At 41.7% G+C, this 19,928-nt stretch overlaps 1 protein-coding gene across 1 annotated transcript in view; it reads left to right on the forward strand.

The window, feature by feature from the left end:
• CPD (carboxypeptidase D) overlaps positions 1 to 18,941 on the forward strand; it is a 73,750-nt gene extending 54,809 nt beyond the window's left edge. The window contains exons 14-21 of the mRNA XM_075854343.1: positions 6,119 to 6,254; positions 6,674 to 6,823; positions 8,443 to 8,538; positions 8,630 to 8,694; positions 9,158 to 9,289; positions 10,248 to 10,433; positions 11,842 to 11,941; positions 13,456 to 18,941. Of these exons, the coding sequence (XP_075710458.1) occupies positions 6,119 to 6,254; positions 6,674 to 6,823; positions 8,443 to 8,538; positions 8,630 to 8,694; positions 9,158 to 9,289; positions 10,248 to 10,433; positions 11,842 to 11,941; positions 13,456 to 13,682 (1,092 nt within the window). The 3' untranslated portion in view covers positions 13,683 to 18,941. The remainder of the gene's footprint in view (positions 1 to 6,118; positions 6,255 to 6,673; positions 6,824 to 8,442; positions 8,539 to 8,629; positions 8,695 to 9,157; positions 9,290 to 10,247; positions 10,434 to 11,841; positions 11,942 to 13,455) is intronic.
• Positions 18,942 to 19,928: the final 987 nt, after the last annotated feature.

The following is a 19,928-nucleotide window of genomic DNA, read 5'->3' on the forward strand; positions in this document are numbered from 1 at the left end:
AATGCGTCAGTTTAGGCTAGTATTTTTCACATACGGCATAGACCACGGACAAAATTCATCTCCTTTCACATTCTTCCACTTCTCCCGTGCATGGGGATACCAAATATGTGTCCCTTATTCACTGTGCGGGCATGTGCCAGGGCTTGGCATAAAAGGAGGTTTTTCGGTCCAGGAATTTAGAATTTGATTTTAGAGCCGCATACTGTTTTCTGGGGGGCCTAATGCTGCTGAAACTTTAGAATCACCCCATAAATGACTTCATTCGCACAAGTAGACCCCACAACCTTCAAGGGGTTTATCATATTTTTAGACAGTCCAGTTTTCTTCTGAAAGTTTCTTGAATAAGATGGAACAAAATAAAATTACCTTTTTTTTTTTAACAAATGCGTCAGTTTATGCTAGCTTTTTCACACACAAAATGGACCACGGACAAAATTCATCGCATTTCACATTCTTCCACTTCTCCTGTGCATGGGGATACCAAATATGTGTGCTTTATTCACGGGCATGTGCCAGGGCTTGGCATAAAAGGAGGCTTTTTGGCCTTTTCGGTCCAGGAATTCTGCACTTGATTTTATAGCCGCATACTGTTTTCTGGGGGGCCTGATGCTGCTGAAAGATTAGAATCACCCCATAAATGACTTCATTCACACAAGTAGACCCCACAAGGTTTCCTTCAAGGGGTTTATCATATTTTTAGACAGTCCAGTTTTCTTCTGAAAGTTTCTTGAATAAGATGGATCAAAATAAAATTAGCAATTTTTTAGCAAATGCGTCAGTTTATACCAGCATTTTTCACACACAGCATAGACCACGGCCAAAATTAATCTCCGTTCACATTCTGCCACTTCTCCTGAGCATGGGGATACCAAATATGTGGCCTTATTTATCACATAGAGATGTAGGAGGGCGGAGGATAGAAGAAGATTATTTCACAAATCGCTTTTTTTCAAAGCTGGTTTTACAAAACTCAACAGAGTTTCTATAACACTTCCAAAATATCTGCTCTTGAAGCAGAAATCCCAAAATATTCATCTAGGGGTATAATGGGAATTTATTTTTTTGGGTTTTCTAAAATAAGAAATTGCAGGTTAATGCAAATGGACTCTCCAGCAGATGAACCTTAGAAAATATGCAAACATGACATCCACCCCCCACCCATTCCCTCCCTCACCCTTGGAGTAAAATCAGGGGAAAAATAAAAACGTAATGTAGGGCAAATATATTTTCAACGAATTAACTAAAATCTAATAATTCAGAACAGTGTGGTATTTTTTAAAACATGGCTCAATGCACAGGCCTGGTTATGAGGGACAGAAATATCGGGAATCTTTGCGGTGCCCGTCTTTTCTGCAGACGCGGCACTTTTTCTGGGGGTTGCTTCTGGTTGGTGTTGGGGGAATCCGACTGATGAAGTGTCTTTCAGTCAGTCGCGTGACATCCTCAGACTGGGGGCATTCTCGGGTGTCCTGAACATCAAAAATGAGGCCTTCAATAATTTTTTCCTGGAAATCCAGGTATGTGTCTCTGCCTCTGTTTTTTTTGTAGAGCACAAATGAGTTGTGGATGGCCACCTGTAACAAATAAATGGCCACCTTTTTGTACCAGGTTTTAGTTTTGCGTTTTACTAAATAGGGCTGTAAAACCTGGTCGCTTAAATCCACCCCCCCCATGTACTTGTTATATTCGGACACGCTCACTGGTTTGTGCTTGTCCGATGTTGCCCCCCTTTCCCTCACTGCCACTGTTCCTGCGGTATGAATCGTGCTTAGCACATACACATCTTTGCGATCCCTGAACTTGACCGCCAGCAATTCTTCAGATGCATAAGCACAGGAGTCCCCCTTTACCATGCGCTTCCCCACTAATTGCTGAGGAAAACCAATTCTGTTTTTGCGCATGGTACCACATGCCCCAGTCCTTGCAGCATGCAAATGCCTAAACAGGGGCACACTCGAATAAAAATTATCACAGTACAGGTGGTACCCCTTGTGAAGCAGAGGCTGCATTATCTCCCACACGATCTTACTGCTGGTGGAAAGATCAGGGGGGCATCCAGGAACATATATTGTGCGGGCGCGCCCTTCATAAGTCCTGAAGGCGGTGGTATATCCTGACCCGCTTTCACACAATTTGTAGAGCTTAACGCCATATCTTGCCCTTTTGGAAGGTAGATATTGGCGAAAGCTAAGTCTGCCATGAAAGTTGAGGAGGGATTCGTCCACACTTACATTCTGCTCAGGGGTGTAGAGTTGCAGAAATAAATTATTCAGGGAATTTATTAGCGGTCTTATTTTGAACAACCGATCCCGGTTTGCATCGGTACTTGGGGGGGCCTGTGCGTTGTCATTGAAGTGGAGGAACCTCATTATTGTCTCATAACGAGACCTGGGCAATACTGCAGAATATACTGGGGTGGCTTGGGCGGGTCTTGTTGACCAGTAAGACCTAATGGAGGGCTTTTTGACAATACCCATATTTAGGGTGAGCCCCAAAAAAAGTTTTAATTCCAGCAAATTGGTGGGCGTCCAATCTCTGGCATGGGTGGATGAAGGTTTCTGCCTTATATATTGAGTGGCATATAAATTTGTTTCGTGGACAATCTGATTTAGGATGTCGTCCGTTATAAATAAATGGAAGTAATCCATTTGGACAAAATTTGTATTGTCCACGGTTATGCCAGGAGTGGCAGTAAATCCGTGGATTCTAGGCCCAAAAGATGGGGCAGGTGCCCATACAAGAGCCTGGACTGGAGGGACCAGGCTGTCCCGTGCTACAGCGCTACTTGGCCCTGCGCTTTCATGTTCTGCAGTTTCAACTGCATCAGGGACAACGTCCCCTGAAGATGAACCTGAAGTGACGCTGTCATCGTCACTACCTAAAACAGGTTCCATCTCGGGCGCCATCTCTGATGCGGTCTCCGACTCAGACCACAGCATGGCGTATGCCTCCTCGGCGCTAAACAACTTCCTCGCCATAACGTAACTAACACTAACTAAACAAATTGTTTTTTTTTGTTGTTTTTTTTATATAAAACACACAAACAAACTGCTATATATATCTACACTACCGCTAACAAAAAAATAAACCGCTATTGCTATATATATTATATATATGTGGATATATATATAATTATATACTCCCTACCTGCCTATTCTAATAGAATAAAAGAAAGAAAGGTAGATATATAGAAAAAAAGATAGATGGATAGATAGATTGTATAGATAGAAATCTATCTATACAGAGAATGTTTTAGAGTGTAACTGTATTTTTTGTGTAACTGTAACTGTAATCTTCTGGCAGCAATTCTCCCGAGTCTCTTCTTCTCCTCAAACTGAAACAATGTTTGAGGAGAAGAAAAGAGGCAGGAGATTTACTGCCAGAAAAGTCAAAATAAAACAAATGTGGTCGCTGTGATAGGTTTTCACAGCGACCACATGTTCAGGGACCATCAGATTGGTCCCTGATACTCTGCCCAGTGCCCAGAGCTGTTGGTAACAGCGTGGGCACAGGGCTGTGTGCACGCGATCGCGTGCACACTGTTTTCTATGCAGAAATGCATGTGATCGCTGTGATTGGTTGTCACAGCGATCACATGTTTAGGGGCCAAAAGATTGGCCCCTGACATTCTGCCCAGTGTCCATGGCTGTTAGCAACAGCCAGGGCACAGAGCTGTGTGCATGCGATCGCGCGTGCACAGTCTCTGAAGTGCCGCCGTAAATAGTCTATACGGCGGACTTCAGAGACCCTGACCGCTGGCCGTATAAATACGGCCAGCGGTCGGGAACCTGTTAATATGAGCCTCTAATAGTTTATTAGATTAACCCCTTAGTGATCAGCCTATTTTAGGCCCTAATGGCCAAGCTATTTTTTTTCATTCAAAGAGCTATAACTTTTTTTATTTTTCTGTCGACATAGCCTTGCTTTTTTGCGGGATTAGTTGTACTTTTTAATGGCGCCATTTTGGGTTTTTTTGTTGCAACAAAATTTTTTATTGGGTTTTACAGTTTTATCAGTAGAAATGACATAAAACGCAAAAAAGGCAGAGGTCCGCTTGACCCGTGGTTCTCACATCGTAAGGAAAATAACATCGGTATTACAATCAAAATTTTAAAATAAAGAGAAAATGATAGCGTACATGGAAAGAATGATACAGTATAAATAGCATGACGATTTCCGATCCAGTTAGCTCTCGTTATCTGAATAGGTATTGAAATGTAATGGTTGAGACATGAAAAACGTAGAAGTGTGTGTGTTGTACTGATATATATATATATATATATATATATAACACTTACGTGTACGGAGAATGAGATAGTGGTGGAGATCAGGCCCGGGCATCCGTAAGGTGAATGTATTCAGCAGACGAGACTTAAGTGGATCCAAAGGGACCACGTTTTGTCAACCGCTTCAGTGTGCTTCCTCCCGAAGGTGGTCAGGTGTTCCATGCGCATTATTTAGTTAAGCCTACATAACCATTGAGGAATGGTCGGTGGTGAAATGGATTTCCAAAGAGCCGTGATACATGCTCTCGCCACATTCAGAAGGTGTTTTATAAGCGAGCATTTGTATTTATGCAAAGTGATGTCGCTGTGATGGAGGAGGAAGAGTTCCGGCTCATAAGGAAGGAAGTAGCCCGTGACTTGAGAAGTTAGGGAATGAACTGCTTTCCAGAATGGGGAGATAAGATCACAAGGCCGTAATACATGCAGAAGAGTACCATTCTCCACTCCACATCTCCAGCGTAGAGGGGAGGTTGCAGGAAATATCTTATGCAGTACTATCGGCACTCTGTACCAACGAGAGAGTTTACTTCGTAAACTTTGATCGCTACCGTTGGAGCTCCCGCTCCAGCCTGTACAGAACACCTGTGCAGGACGTAGACTGGACTGCCGTGAAAAAGTGATGGCCTAGCCCAAGGCCCCTTAGTGACCGCCGTGAAAAGTCGTATTGGTGGTCACGATTGGGTTAAAGGGTTATTCCCATCTAGGACATTTGACCTAGTCACAGGATATGCCATAAATGTCTGATCAATGTGGGTCCCAGCTCTTTATCAAGAAAGGTGATCTGGCTGTTTCCATAACTCCCAGAGTAGTGAGAGGCGAGTACTGCGCACATGTGTGCCCACCTTTCTAGTCATTCTCTGACTGGATGCGGTGGCTGCCTCACCAGGCAGGGGAGGGTCTGGGTACCCCCCGTTCTCACATAGGTGTGGGTTACAAAGCTGGATATGCCATAAATATATCTTAGATGTGAATTACCCTTTAAACACACAAAGGTCATCTGTAGACCTCTCACACCGATCAGCACTTTCCTCAGCGCAGTGGGCACCAACCAGCAACTTTTTTTTTTTTTTTTTTTTGAAAAGGGAAGGATCATAGATGAGAAGTTCGAAAACCTCTGCTTGTACAATGGGGAATGCCAGTGGTTGAAGAACAGAATGGGAGTTATGGTTTATGAACATCTTATATTGTTAGAGTATCATGTATTTATTTTTTGTGTTATAAAAGAGAAATCGTAAGATATATTGATTTTTTAAAAACATTTCTGAGGACTGCCATATTGGATTATAGACCATGCAGCAGGGTGTGTGCTTTATGGCGGCTGCAACGACTAAGTTAATGATCATCAAAGTGTCAATAGACTAATAGTCTCCAGTAAGTGGTGGAGTACGTTCCCCCACCAGGGAGTCCTCCCAGAAACCAGGGAGTGACAGGGGAGCTAAAGAGCCTTATCTGTGTGTCTGGTGTTACTATTCTGACTTATTACGACCCTCAGAAGTACAATAAAGTCTAAGCTGCAAAGCAGAAAAGTGAACCAATCGCCTTTCGTGTGTTCTCCAGATATTCTCACAAAAAAAATAAAAAATATAAAAAATTCTCGGCATAAACTTATGGTTAAGAGCTTGTTTCTATCGTGCTACTTTCGTGTTTTGCACTTATTTTGTTTAATAAATTAAAACCTGATTGACGGAAAATTGTTTATCATAGAACTTGTTTTTAAATTGTCATTTTCTGATCCGTTCCCTTTACCAGTATTTGTCTGCAGCGTTTGAGTGTGCAGGAGTTTAATTGTCGCACAGATTATATTTATAAATGTTATCTGTTATATTTTTTAGCTTATCGACCGAACAAGAATTGTTATTGTACCATTGGTTAACCCAGACGGTCGAGAAAAAGCCACAGAGAAGGATTGTACCTCAAAGATGGGTCAAACCAATGCCAATGGCAAGGATCTGGACACCGACTTTATAAGTAAGGAGCGCCTCGTTCTTCCTGATGTATTTTACACCTGTCTGTTATTTTTAGTGTGACCGGTATTTTTGGAAAAACAGCTTGGCTGCGGACGTGACTTTAAAATTCAGAGCATTTCTGAATATGAGCAGTGAAAGACTTTATAAGGTCACATCTTACAAAATTGTCGTTGTACAATTGTGCAAGCTTGTGTAGCCCACTGCACATGAACACTTGCCAGGGCAGCTTTACCAGGCACATATTTGATCCCAATCTTGTACATACAGTACAATATCGGCGTAAATATGAATGAAGAAACACAACACAGAGCTTAAAAATCAATACAGACATAAAACCGATCCAAATAAGGCTGAAACATGCGTAAATACAGACACATAATCGTAACCGGGTTTAAGTCGACCTTTTCTTCTATTTTCTAGGTAACTCTTCTGGACCTGTTGGAGAGCGAGAAAAAGAGACGAATGTCATTATTGACAGCTTAATCTTGAAGCAAGATTTCACACTTTCTGTCGTTTTAGACGGTGGCTCTCTGCTCGTTACATACCCGTATGATAACCCGGTACACACAGGTGAGGAGCACGCTGCCATCTTGTGACAGTCCTTGTAATGCACCATCTCCATGATATTTTCATTTACACTAAATTCTGTGATTTCTTTTATGGCTTACTTTTATTGGCGTCTTCAAAACTCAGGGGGTATTAAGCATTCAGCGAGTAAGTTATTTAATGTGAAATAAAAGTTATACATTTTTCCAATATACATTCTGTTATCAATTCCTTATGGTCATCACAAGCTCTGCTTGCTGTCATTTAATAGCAACCTTCATTTAAAGTGCAGCTAAACTTTTGACCAACTTCTGACATGTCAGAAGTTTGGATTGGTCGGGGTCCGAGCACGGAGACCCCCACCAAATCGCTAGAACGAAGCAGCTGAAGCGCTCGTGTGAGCGCTCAGCCGCTTCATGTCTCCGTCTTTTTCCGGAAATAAATGCATTGTGTACGGACTCCATAGAAAGTCTATGATCCCGTACTCCGATACATTGGCTTTCCGTAAAAAGCCGAATAGACACGAAGCGGCTCAGTGCTCTCACGAGTGCTTCAGCTGCTTCGTTCTAGCGATTTAGTGGGGGTCTCAGTGCTCGGACCCCCAACAATCCAATCTTCTGACAGGTCACTATGACATGTCAGAAGTTTGTCAAAGGTTTAGCTACACTTTAATAGTAACCTTCGTTGTTCTCTTACAGTAACATTCTGTTATGTGATTGATACAGGTGCTTGGCTCTTTATATGACAGAGCTTTGATAACTGTAACGAGCCAAGCACCTCTGACATTATCACATGACCGGAACAGATTTTACTTTTCCTGGAAGTAAACCAGGATTGACAGAAAACCGATATCTTTAAAACCATGAGGAATAGAGACAAAGTATATTGGAAAATTGAGTACATTTTCATTATACAAAAGAAAAACATTTGTTAAAATAGCACTTTAAAAATTATATATTTTGTACATTCATACAGCGATCTTTTTTTTCTGGGTAAAGGTTAGGCTTCATTCGCATCTGCCTCGGGACTCCATTCATCGGTCCTGCCGGAGCTTTGCATCAGGGGAACCCATGAACGGAATCCAAACTGAAATAAGTGGAAACCATAGGTTTCCGTTTGCATCACCATTGATTTCATTGGTGACGCATCCGGTGCAAATGGTTTCCATTTGTCACCTTTGTGTTAGGATTCAGTCGGTTTTACGGAATGAATAGCGCAGTAGACTACAGTATTCATTCCGTCAAAACGACGGAACCCTTAAACTGTGACAAATGGAAACCATATGCACTGGATCAGTCACCGTTTAAAACAATGGTGATGCAAACGGAAACCTATGGTTTCCGTTTGTTCCAGTTTGGATTCTGTTCATGGGTTCCCCTGATGGAAAGCTCCAACGGAACCCATGAACGGAGTCCCGCCGCAGATGTGAACGAAGCCTTGGACCCCATTAAACTCAATAGAGTCCGGCAGGTGCCCTTGTGTCCATCGTATGACTGATCTGACCCTATCAATTTAGTTTCTCTGTTCCTACGATGTCAGATATGAGCCTAGCTTTATCTGTCGTTTTGCCTTGATAGAAACACACACAGCATTCAGTAGTAAAACTGTAACTGATGAGTTTTGGTGTTTTTTTTCTTCAACAGTGGAGAATAAAGATACTCTGAAACATTTAGCCTCTGTCTATGCAGATAACCACCCTACAATTCATATGGGACACCCAGGATGCCCTAACAAGTCTGGTTAGTATATATAATGCAAATTATCCATGTGTGGCCTGCGTTAAACCTCGTTTTGGGGATTTAGATTTATGGAAGATGTATTTCTTTCTAGATGAGAATATTCCTGGAGGAGTGATCGGCGGTGCTGAATGGAGAGGACATCAAGGCAGCATGAAGGTAAAGCGCGTGATCCAATTGATCTATAGGAGATCCCACACACACAAGTCACAGCTGATTGCAGTGCAGACAGTAACAACTTGCAGATTCCTTTTGCTTTCACAATATTTCTAATATCATTGTGGATGTTGCTGAGGAGCACCTGGAAATCTCAATGGTGGAAATGGCTGCCTATAGGATTTTGTTTCTTTACGGTCTATGCTTTACCAACTTCTAGACTTGTAGTAAGTGTGTGTAGATCTGTGTGGGATTTTATTTTATTTTTTCCATTTATTTGAGCACTTTAGTTTGTACTATGGATGGGGGCAGGACCGCTTCGGCACCCCTATGGTCTAATAAGTTATGGTCCTGATGAAATCAATGTAACAAAAAGCGTCTTTAGCATCAGCTTTTTGGCATTTTTACGCATTTGATTGTCCCTGTAGATCCTTTAATAAGTCTTGCACTTATGTTTTGGTTTCAGGATTTCAGCGTAACTCACGGTCATTGCCCAGAGATCACAGTCTACACGAGTTGCTGTTTATTTCCTAGTGCTGGGCAGCTGAAGTCCCTGTGGACCGATAACAAAAAGGCACTTCTGGCCATGCTGGTAGAGGTAAGTGCGGAGAGCCAGCTTTATTGTGGAACTGCTTTTACTTCCACTCTCTTTCCCCCGTAAATTGTCTGGATTATATTGGAAATATATATTTTGATCAGATTTAGTTAGCATTTAGGCAGATTTTGAACCACATGGAATCCTTGATTTTGATCATTTTAATGCATAATCCTATGACTGTCTGCATTTTTCTAATTTCTTAGCAGATTTCAAATTTCAGAAGTCATGTACAGATGTTTGAAAGATGCTTTTCCACGTGACTTCTTCATTACCACCTTCAGGGCGTATTATATGGTGTCTCGCTGGTTGTAACTACTTTTCTGTAGCTCTTTGATGGTGCCTTCTGACTGTAGCCGCTTTGCTGGTATTGGAGTCGTTCCGAATTCAAGGGTTTGTGAATATTGTGTAGCATGGGGCGTGTGAGCTGGTTTTCAGACTGAAGAATGTTAGTCGAATAATGAAAAAAAATAACCTTTTGCTAGTTATTAAATTCTGAATTAGTTGTATGTAGTAGGCCGAGCTCAAAGGTAAGATTTCGCACATCCAAGGGTTAAAGAAATGTAACGAGATCCGGCGATAACGTAAATGGAAATTGAACGTGTAATAGAAGGCGGATTTAACGGCTTCCATCAATAAGTGATAGGAACTGAATACAGCTAGCGCTGCTCACCTTGACTCTGACAATAGAGCTCACAGCAGAGTTCTCAGCAGGCAAGTGTGCGTTCACCAAGTTGTTTCTTTTAACATTGACTTATTGTATAATACGATTTCTCCTCGTGTGTACTGTGCTCTATTTTATGATTTCTAGGGCATTTAAAGCACCAATGATTTGGCTGTCCTGGCAGTACCCTGCTCCTGCAATAAGGCACCAGCAATGCATCATTATCTCCTGGGTGATTGCATACGGATTATGTTCGTTACAGACTATTTCTCATGATCGGTTTTTTTGTCCTTACAGGTACATAAAGGAGTACATGGCATTGTAAAGGATGAGAAAGGAAATCCTGTCCCTAAAGCAACAATTATATTCAATGAAGGAGTGAAGGTGTACACTAAGGAGGGAGGCTATTTCCATGTTCTGCTTGCACCAGGCTTCCATAATATTAACGCTATTGCTGAGGGATTCCAGCAGCAGCACACACAGGTATTACTTTCTCAAATGGGGTTACCCTATTCTTGTCATGCTTAGACGTGAAACGAGAGCTGTAAAAAATGTTTCTGACCCCGCAGGATCCCCCTGGACAGCTTGACGTTAGTTTAGCTCCCCAGAACATATATCAGGGTTGAGTAGCCCATTTTAAGGCGGTTTTCTAGAAAATGAATTGAAATGCGTTCTTTTTGTTTGAATACCTTGTCCATTAATATATTGTAAGAAACTGCAAGGTCTGTAAAGTCCGTCTTGAGATCAGCTCTTGGAAAGCAAAATACTGTGGAAGGTATTTATTCAATCTATTTCACATCCTTTGCATTTGAATTCATTTTGTTTGTGCGATCTCGGAGAACAGTTCTAACTAGGTTTTTTTTTTTGGTCTAGACGAGCTACTTCTCTAAAAAGAAAACATGCCATTGGACACTTCCAAAACCTTGGCATCTGCAGTAAACCTTTAAACACATCAGAATTATTATGCCACGTTGTAGCCACCGCTTAAGACATTTAAAGGGTACATTCACATTACCGTATGGGCGTCGTGAAGCTGCACCATTACCACCCCACATAAACCCCATGTATTTACATGACTTTTTTGTAAGTTTTGGCGCACAATTCTAGGGAAATTCTCCTAGCAATGTTTCCATTCAAAACTGGAACTGTAAATACTTTCTGCCACACAATTAACGCCATGTGTGAATTTACCCTAATAGTAGGGTTTGTCCAGCACTGACCTAATTCCATTCTAGCTAATACTGTTGTGCAATGTGCGGTCTTAGGCGCCATGCACACAACTGTAGTATTTGTCCGTAATTGCAGTCTGCATGTACGGACCAATTCACTTCTTTTGACCGCAGACACCCTCCTTTATTTTTTCGGGATCGTGTCCTGGCCATAGAAAGCTTCCGCAAAAGATAGGACATGTCCTATCTTTTTTGCTTTTTACCGTCCGTGCTTCCATACTTTGTTGGCAGCCGGCCGTGCACGAGATCGCAGCCAGTGATTACGGGCACGGCCGTGTGCATGAAGCCTTAGGTTTTGGGTATGGTAGATGTAAGTTTGTCATTTTAATTGGAAACATTTTTTTTGCTTTGTTTCCTATATACACTATTAGGCTCTGTTCACATCTGGTTTCATGGGGTTTTGTTGTAAATTCTGTCAGATTTTACAGGAAGAATAGCGATGCATGTAACGCCATTCTGCGACTGACACCACATCGAAACCTGACGGACCACATTATAAGCCAGTGGGACCCGTTGGGGGCCGGTGGTATCCATCATACAATGGAATTCGGCACTTAGCCGTGGTTTCCGTTATAAACCATGATGCAGATGTGAACAGAGTCTTAGACCGTCTTAATACTGTACAGTTTATTTTTTTCATGACTGCTATGTTTTGTTTTAAGGTTCATGTTCGGCACGATGCAGCCAGCCTTGTAGAAATAATCTTTGTCATGGATAATCGTATATTTGGACTGCCCAGGGAGTTGGTTGTAACCATTGCAGGTATGGCATCAGTTGTTTGTTTTTTTTGTTAAATTTGCATATTATCATGATTCTTAAGGTTACATGTAAGAGAAAATGCCTGCTTTAATAGGGTTTTAGAAGAACGCTCGTTAAGGTCCTATTACATGGACCGATATGAGCTGTGAAGACTAGCACCGATTAATGAGACCGCTTGTTGACTGGTTCTCGTTTGTGGCTTTCACAAGGAGTAATGATTGGATACGTATAGGGACGAGCGCTTGTTACTTTGATCGTTTGTCCCCATACGTTTCCATGATGTCTGCAGCACATCAGGGAGATCATATTTTCGGCTGCATAAACAAGCAGATTTATATATATATATATATATATATATATATATATATATATGTGTATGTATGTATATGTTCATATACCACCAGATACGTGGGAGGGAAAGGTTTTGCACGGATAAGGGCCCAACCCAATGATGAGTATAAAAAGAGTATCCAGCAAACCAATTAGAGATGAAGGTAATTTTTTTTATTTTGTTTTTAATGCCAGTGGCAGAGTGCAACGTTTTGGTCAGGGCGAACTTCTTCAGGCACTGAGCCGTGCTGGTTAGACTGCATGGACGAGCGCGTGTCAAAATAATGGCGGCTGGCCGCTGTGTGATGGCGCTCTGCCACTGGCATTAAAAACAAAATAAAGAAATTACCTTTATCTCTAATTGGTGTGCCGGATACTCCTTTTTATACGCATAAACATGCAGATCAGCCGATGAACGAGTGTTTGCGCATTAATCGGCTGATCATTGCCCTGTTTAGACAAGGCAATGATTGCCATTGTTGCCATTGTTTCTGCTTGCTGATAAATATTTGTAAATGCTCTTGATCTCAATGGTGACGGAAACTTTGCTAGTGGTTTCCGCAGTCGACTGCACTATTGATTCCGTCAAAATAACGGAACCCGTTCACAACGGTGACAAACGGAAAACATTAGCAAAGCTTCCGTCACCATTGAGATCAATGGTGATTCAAACGGAAGCTAAGGTTTCTGTTTGCCTTTCCGTTAAGGGGTTAACCCGACGGAAAACTCAGACGGAACCCCTCAACGTTAGGGCAACGCTGATGTGAACAGGGATTTTCCACTTTCTGGCAACTGATGACCTATCCACCGGATAGGTCATCCGTAAATGATTGGTGCGAGTCCTCTGGGCATCGGACGACATTGCCGGAAGCAGGTGATTTCGGTCAAAGAATAGCGGCCGTTCAGAAGTACTGCAGCTCTGCTCCTATTCAAGTGAATAGGAGCAGAGCTGCAGTTCCGCCGAACGGCCGCTATTCTTTGACCGGAGCCATCCGCTTCCGGCACCAACTACTGCATACCGTTCAATACTTCTGGTGTCCGGAGGTAGCTGGTGCAGCTGATCGGTGCGGGGTCCGGGTGTCTGACCTGCACCGATCATATACTGATGACCTATCCGATGGGTAGGTCGTCCGTTGTCAGAACGTGGAAAACCCCTTTAAACTGTATTGTCCGTGGTTTCTTTTCAGGAGCGACCATGACTGCTCTACTACTCACAGCCTGCATCATCTGGTGTGTCTGTTCAATCAAGTCCAATAGACACAAAGATGGATTCCATCGGTTGAGGCAGAACAATGATGACTATGAGGATGAGATCCGCCTGATGTCTGCAGGATCTAAGAAATCTCTTCTCAGTAATGAATTCCAGGATGAAACCGACACAGAGGAAGAGACTCTCTATACCAGCAAGCATTAGAAAAACAGCCTGGACAGTTGCTCCAGGCAGGATACTAAGATCTCTCCACCCTTGGGAACAATTCCTAGTTTGGCTGCGGCAACGTCCTGTGATTTGTATCTGCACATTTGCCATTGACCCTTTCTTGAACTACTTTTTGTGTTAAGTGCTCTTTCATTTTTACAATATTGTGTTTGTATGTCTGGATTTCATTGTCTACTAGCAAAACAACGTGACGATTAATAATCGCAACACCAGTGGATTGCTTATGAAGCCTTACCAGCTGCACGTTCTCACCACACAGAGACCCTCTTGGGAGGGTCAGGATTTATTGCAATACTTGGCGAGGTGCTTCACTGAGCCGCTGTACTTCTTTCTATTCTAAAATGTCTCTACATAAGAACAATGTGACTCTTGGGTGAAGTTTATTGTATTTGGTAACGGATTGGGATTTTGTATTGACCAGATTTTATTTCTGCCATTGGGGGAAAAAAATGAATGTTTCACCGGAGAACAGTTTTATAATAGTTGCAGATGGTTTGGGTTCTCACGGTTTTTTGAAATGGGGTTCTGGAACAAAGAGTCTTTGTAATTTAATGTTCTTTTCTAGACACTACAAAAATGGAGGTGACGTTCTAGGTACAGCCGACTGCCGCCTTGTCAATAAGCTGCTGACTGGTCAGCAAGTGTTCATTTTCTTATCCTTTGGCCATTTCTGCGATGTGGCAATAAGCACATTTTCCAGATTTCGATGATCGTGATTGCTCATTTATCCATCTTTCAACATGGTTAGACAGAACATTTTGGCAATCCGTTCTTGCTATTTAATTCGATCAAGTCCACACTAAGTAATGCGCTCATTTCCTTTTCTTTGATTGCAAAATATTATAACCGGAAGTCTGGTCTGACTTCTTAAAGTGGAATCCAGTCAAGATGATCTTCTGATATGTAATAGACCTATTTGAAGAGATCACATTGGTGACGTCTGAGATTTTGATCCACCGCTGATTTCCAGACGGAAAGAGCTCTGAAATCCCTTTTGCGCAATGACTTTTGTTACTGAAACTCTGACACCGCATTCTAAACAAAGGATCGTTCACATCACTGACTGTTTGCTGACAATGTTGTCAGGTTTTCAGTAACAGAAATCTATGAGCAGTGCCAAAGGGGTCTGAGCTCTCTATAAAGCAGTCCTTATGGAAATCCGTGGATGTCCTAGATCATACTCCACCAATGTGATCTCATATCTGATCATTTTGACTAGATTTCCTGGTTGAGGTTGACTGTTCTTGCGGTTCTTTCCTTCCCTGTATAATCTAGTCACCTGCATTGTTACAGTTCAGTTTAATTATTTAAGCTCTTGTCATATATTTATGGCCAGTATTTAAACTTTGAACGGTTATTCAGTACTCTCCTTGATAGCTGCCAAATCCACTGCCTTATGATTTATTTTAATTTTTTTTGCTGCTCAGTCAGATTTTTGTGTATTTTTTTTTGTTACTTATGCAGTAATTTTCCCTGCACTCCAAAATTGCATATTGAGATTTTATGTAATAATTAAGTGAAGGCTTTACATGTAATGTTTCCATTCCTTTTTAGGGCATTCATCTAATATTGTGAACCTTAAAGAGGCTCTGTCACCAGTTTATAACTTGCTATCTCCTACCTAATCTAATCGGCGCTTTGATGTTGATAACTGCAGGTTGTTTTTTTTTATTTGTTTTCTTAAACATTTATTATTGAGCAAGTTATGAACATTTTTCGATTTATGCAAGTTTTTTCTAAATGCCCAACTGGGTGTGGTTTTTCTATTCGTTAAGTGGGCGTTGTATAGAAAAGTGTATGACGCTGACCAATCGGTGTCATACACTTTTCATTCCAGCCCAGCTTGATTCACAGCACAGTGTGATCTCGCGAAGATCACGCTGTGACGTAACTTCCGCAGGTCCTTCACCGCAGCGACGGAAGGCTGTACAGACATCGCCTCCAGCCGTGCCAGTATGTTTATCCGTATCTGCGGCGGCTGGAGGCGATGTCTGTTCAGTCTTACGTCGTTCCGGTGAAGGACCTGCAGGGGGGAAGTCATGTCACAGTGTGATCTCTCAAGATCACTCTGTGCTGTGAATCAAGCTGGGCTGGAATGAAGAGAAGTGTATGATGCTGATTGGTCAGCGTCATACACTTTTCCATACAATGCCCACTTGGTGAATAGAAAAAAAAACGCCCAGTTGGGCATTTAGAAAAATCTTGCTTAAGTCGAAAAATGTTCATAAAAAAACCAAACAGTAGTTATCTATATCAAAGCGCCTATTAGATTAGGTAGGAGATAGACAAGTTATAAACTGGTGACAGAGCCTCTCTAAATTTGGTTTTGCTAATTCATTGTTACGCCAAAAGGGAGCCTGTTACTATGTTTGGGGCCACTTAACCATCAGCTTGTCGTTATGCAGCTGGGGTTTGTGTTCCAGACCGGCCCTTCCGGCAATAGTTATTAAAATAACTTACAAGTTACTGAGATGAGTCCGAGAGATAAGTCCGGAGCATTGCGCACATGAAATCGGTGAAGCAAGGTATAGTGTCCTCGGCCTAATGTGCACAATACTGATGTGCCCAATGCAACTGGATTCATCTCCAGGACTCCTTTAGATAACTCTGAAGTTTTTTTTACGAACTATTGCCAGACGGACTGTTTTGATGTTGGCATGCTGTATCACAACTGCATTATGATATTCTGTTGGTTTAGTGGCTCCGAACCTTGTGAGGTTCCCTTTAAAGAGGAAATCCAATTAAAATTATCTTTCAATATGTCACGTACTTATGAGAAAGACATAGATGAAGTCTCAGATCTTGGAACGCAACTGATTTCCAGAACCAAAGTGCTCTAAACAAAGCTCAAAAGAACCAGTAATCTGACACCGCATTCTCCGTACACTGCCATGCCATTCCTTTTGCTTTTTTTCAAATGTTGTTTGAGTGCTCTACAGAACCCTTTTTCTGGAAATCCATGGTGGTCCGAGGTCTGACTACACGAATGTGATCTTTTCACGCATATCTATGACGTGGACTGTACTTTCCCTTTAATAAGACTACATTTGAGAATTGCTGTTCATGCAATTTCTTAATATGTTAGTATATGTTTACTAAAGATGAACCTACAGTTGCAAGAAAAAGTAAGCCTTTTGGAATGACCTGGAGTTCTGTATTGATTACTAATAAAATGTGAACCGATTGTTATCTAAGTCACAATTGTAGACCAACACAATCCTACTAAACTAATAACACACACACACACACACACGGTTGTACTGTTCATGTCTTTTGAGTAAACCTCCACATTGCAGGGAGAAAAAGTGAACCTTTGAATTTAATAACCTTTAGTAGTAACCATTTCCATTAAATATTTCCACAACATTGAGGGGAAATTTTTCTCCATGCAAATATGTTTTCATTTACCCATATTTCTGGGATGCCCTGGCGCACAGCCCCTCCAGGTCAAGTCACAGCATCTTGATAGGGTTAAGGTCAGGACTCTGACTTGGCTATTCTAAAACACAAATCTTTTGCAACCATTATTTAGTTGCTTCTCTTGTGCTTTGGGTCATTGTCTTGTTGCCCTTACGGTCTTTTGTAAAATATTTTTATACACCTTTTAATTCATTGTTCCCTCAGTCCTCACAAGGAGTCCAGGCCCTGAGGCAGCAAAGCAGCCCCACACCATGATGCTCCCTCCACCATGCTTCACAGTTGGGATGAGGATTTGGTGTGCAGTGTTCTTTTATTCTCTAAACATAGTGTTGTTCATTTGTGCCATAAAAAATTCCACTTTTGTCTCATCTGTCCATAGAACGTTTTCCCAGAGGCATTGGGGAATATCCAGGTGGTCTCAGGAGAACTTGAGACTGGCAGCAATGTTTTTGTTTTTACAGCAGTGGCTTCCTTCATAGTGTCCTTCCATGACCACCATTCTTGTTCAGTGTTTTTCTGATAGTGGACACCTGAACAGAGATTTTTCAGTAGGTCTTCTGCTGTTTGATTCTTTCTCACCTTTTTCAGGTTTGCCGTTGTGCTCTTGGAATGATCTCAACAGACTGCCCACGCCTAGGAAGAGTAGCAACAATCCTGAATTTTCTCAGTTTGTAGATAATTTGTTTAACTGTTGATTAATGTACACTCAGGTCTTCTGCAATGCTTTTGTAGCCTTTTCCAGCTCCATGCGTCTCTATAACATGACTTCTAAAAGTTGTTTGCCTCGAGGCATGGTTTACACTAACCAATCTTTCTTGAGAAGAACAGATTTGTTAGTAACCAGGCTTTGTGTGCCTTTAATGAGCAAAGCACCTGTGAAACCCATACTTCCAATCTCAACTCCTGAGCTGAAACACCTTTTGCCAATTGGCTCTTAGAAAAGTCATTAGCACAGAGGTTTGCTTTACTTTTTCTCCCTGCACTGTTATTGAATACAATGAGTAAACATTAAGACATGAACCGTACAACTGTATGTGTTATTAGTTTAGATTGTGTTTTGTCTATAATCTTGACTTGGATAACAATCAGACCACATTTTATTAGTAAGGGCCTGTTCACATCAGCGTTCGTTTCCACTGAGGGGTTCCGTCTGAGGTTTCCATCGGGTTGACCCCAGAGCAAAAAGACAAAACGTTCAAAACGACGGAACCTTGTCACAACGGTGACAGATGAAAACCATTTCCGTCACCATTGAGTTCAATGGTGAGGGAAGCGGAAGCTGAGGTTTCCGTTTGATTTTTCACTGAGGGTTTAACCCAACGGAAACCTCTGATGGAACCCCTCAGCGGACACTAACGCTGATGTGAACGCAGCCTAAGCATTGCAGAAATCCGTTATTCCGATGTATGCTTTACGCTGTGGCGAAAGTACTACATCTCTCGTAAAATATTGCTTTTCTGGCCTCTACGTAATATATGCAACAACCACTGAATCCATATATTTGTTTATTTTAACAATATATACCAAGGCCATGCAGTATTATGTGCTTATATCAATGAGGCACTCTGGACCTTTTATTTGCTTTTCCTCCCATGCTGAATAGATAGGTAGTAACTCCTGAAGTGCCTTGTTGCAGCAGCTGCAGCATTTTCAAGATTCAGTATTGTGCGTGGCAATGCTGCAACACTTTACATAGGGAAAGTGGATTTCCTTGATTTCATTGATTAAAGTTTATAATTTGCTTTAAGAACCATCATTGTGTTGTAGTTGGATATTAATCTTGGATACTGTTATTAAACTGGTACAACATTGTTATGCATTGCACTTGTGCCTGTTAATAGCACATTCTACATGGAAATGTTCATTTTCACTTTGTTTTTTTTTTTTTTTTATCTTATACTTTTGTGGAAATAAATACTGGATGCATATTTGTGTGCAGCTAATTTTACCATTTTTTTCTTTACTCCCTTTAAACGACATTGTAACTGGAACATCTGATGTGACCGGTTTGCAGAAGTCATATTTTATTTCTTGCAAATGATGTAAGTAAATATTTGAGAAGAAACAAAAAAAAGTCCTTTTTTTTTATTTATTTTTTATTTCAACAAGTTTTATTGAGATTTTACAATAAAAATAGATAAATGCCAACCTTTTTATGCAAAAGATTAATAAGTAACCATCATATGATACATCAGGTCTCAGTCTTTGCAAGAAAAATAATAACTATAAGGCCTCATTTACACGAGCGTGTGCGTTTTGCGCGCGCAAAAAACGCAGCGTTTTGCGTGCGCAAAAGGCACTTGACAGCTCCGTGTGTCATCCGTGTATGATGCGCGGCTGCGTGATTTTCGCGCAGCCGCCATCATAGGGATGAGGCTAGTCGACGTCAGTCACTGTCCATGGTGCTGAAAGAGTTAACTGATCGGCAGTAACTCTTTCAGCACCCTCGACAGTGCATTCCGATCACCATATCGAGTAACCTGTTGGAAAAAAAAAAAGAGGTTCGTACTTACCGAGAACTTCCCGGCCGTTGCCTTGGTGACGTGCCTCTCGACATCTGGCCCCACCTCCCTGGATGACGCGGCAGTCCATGTGACCGCTGCAGCCTGTGCTTGGCTTGTGATTGGCTGCAGCTGTCACTTGGACTGAATTGTCATCCCGGGAGGTCAGACTGGAGGAAGAAGCCGGGAGTTATCGGTAAGTCAGAACTTTTTTTTTTACACGTTCATGTATATTGGGATCGGAAGTCACTGTCCAGGGTGCTGAAACAGTTTAACTCTTTCAGCACCCTGCACAGTGACT

Source organism: Rhinoderma darwinii, chromosome 2, assembly GCF_050947455.1.
Source record: "Rhinoderma darwinii isolate aRhiDar2 chromosome 2, aRhiDar2.hap1, whole genome shotgun sequence".
NCBI classification, from domain to species: domain Eukaryota; kingdom Metazoa; phylum Chordata; class Amphibia; order Anura; family Rhinodermatidae; genus Rhinoderma; species Rhinoderma darwinii.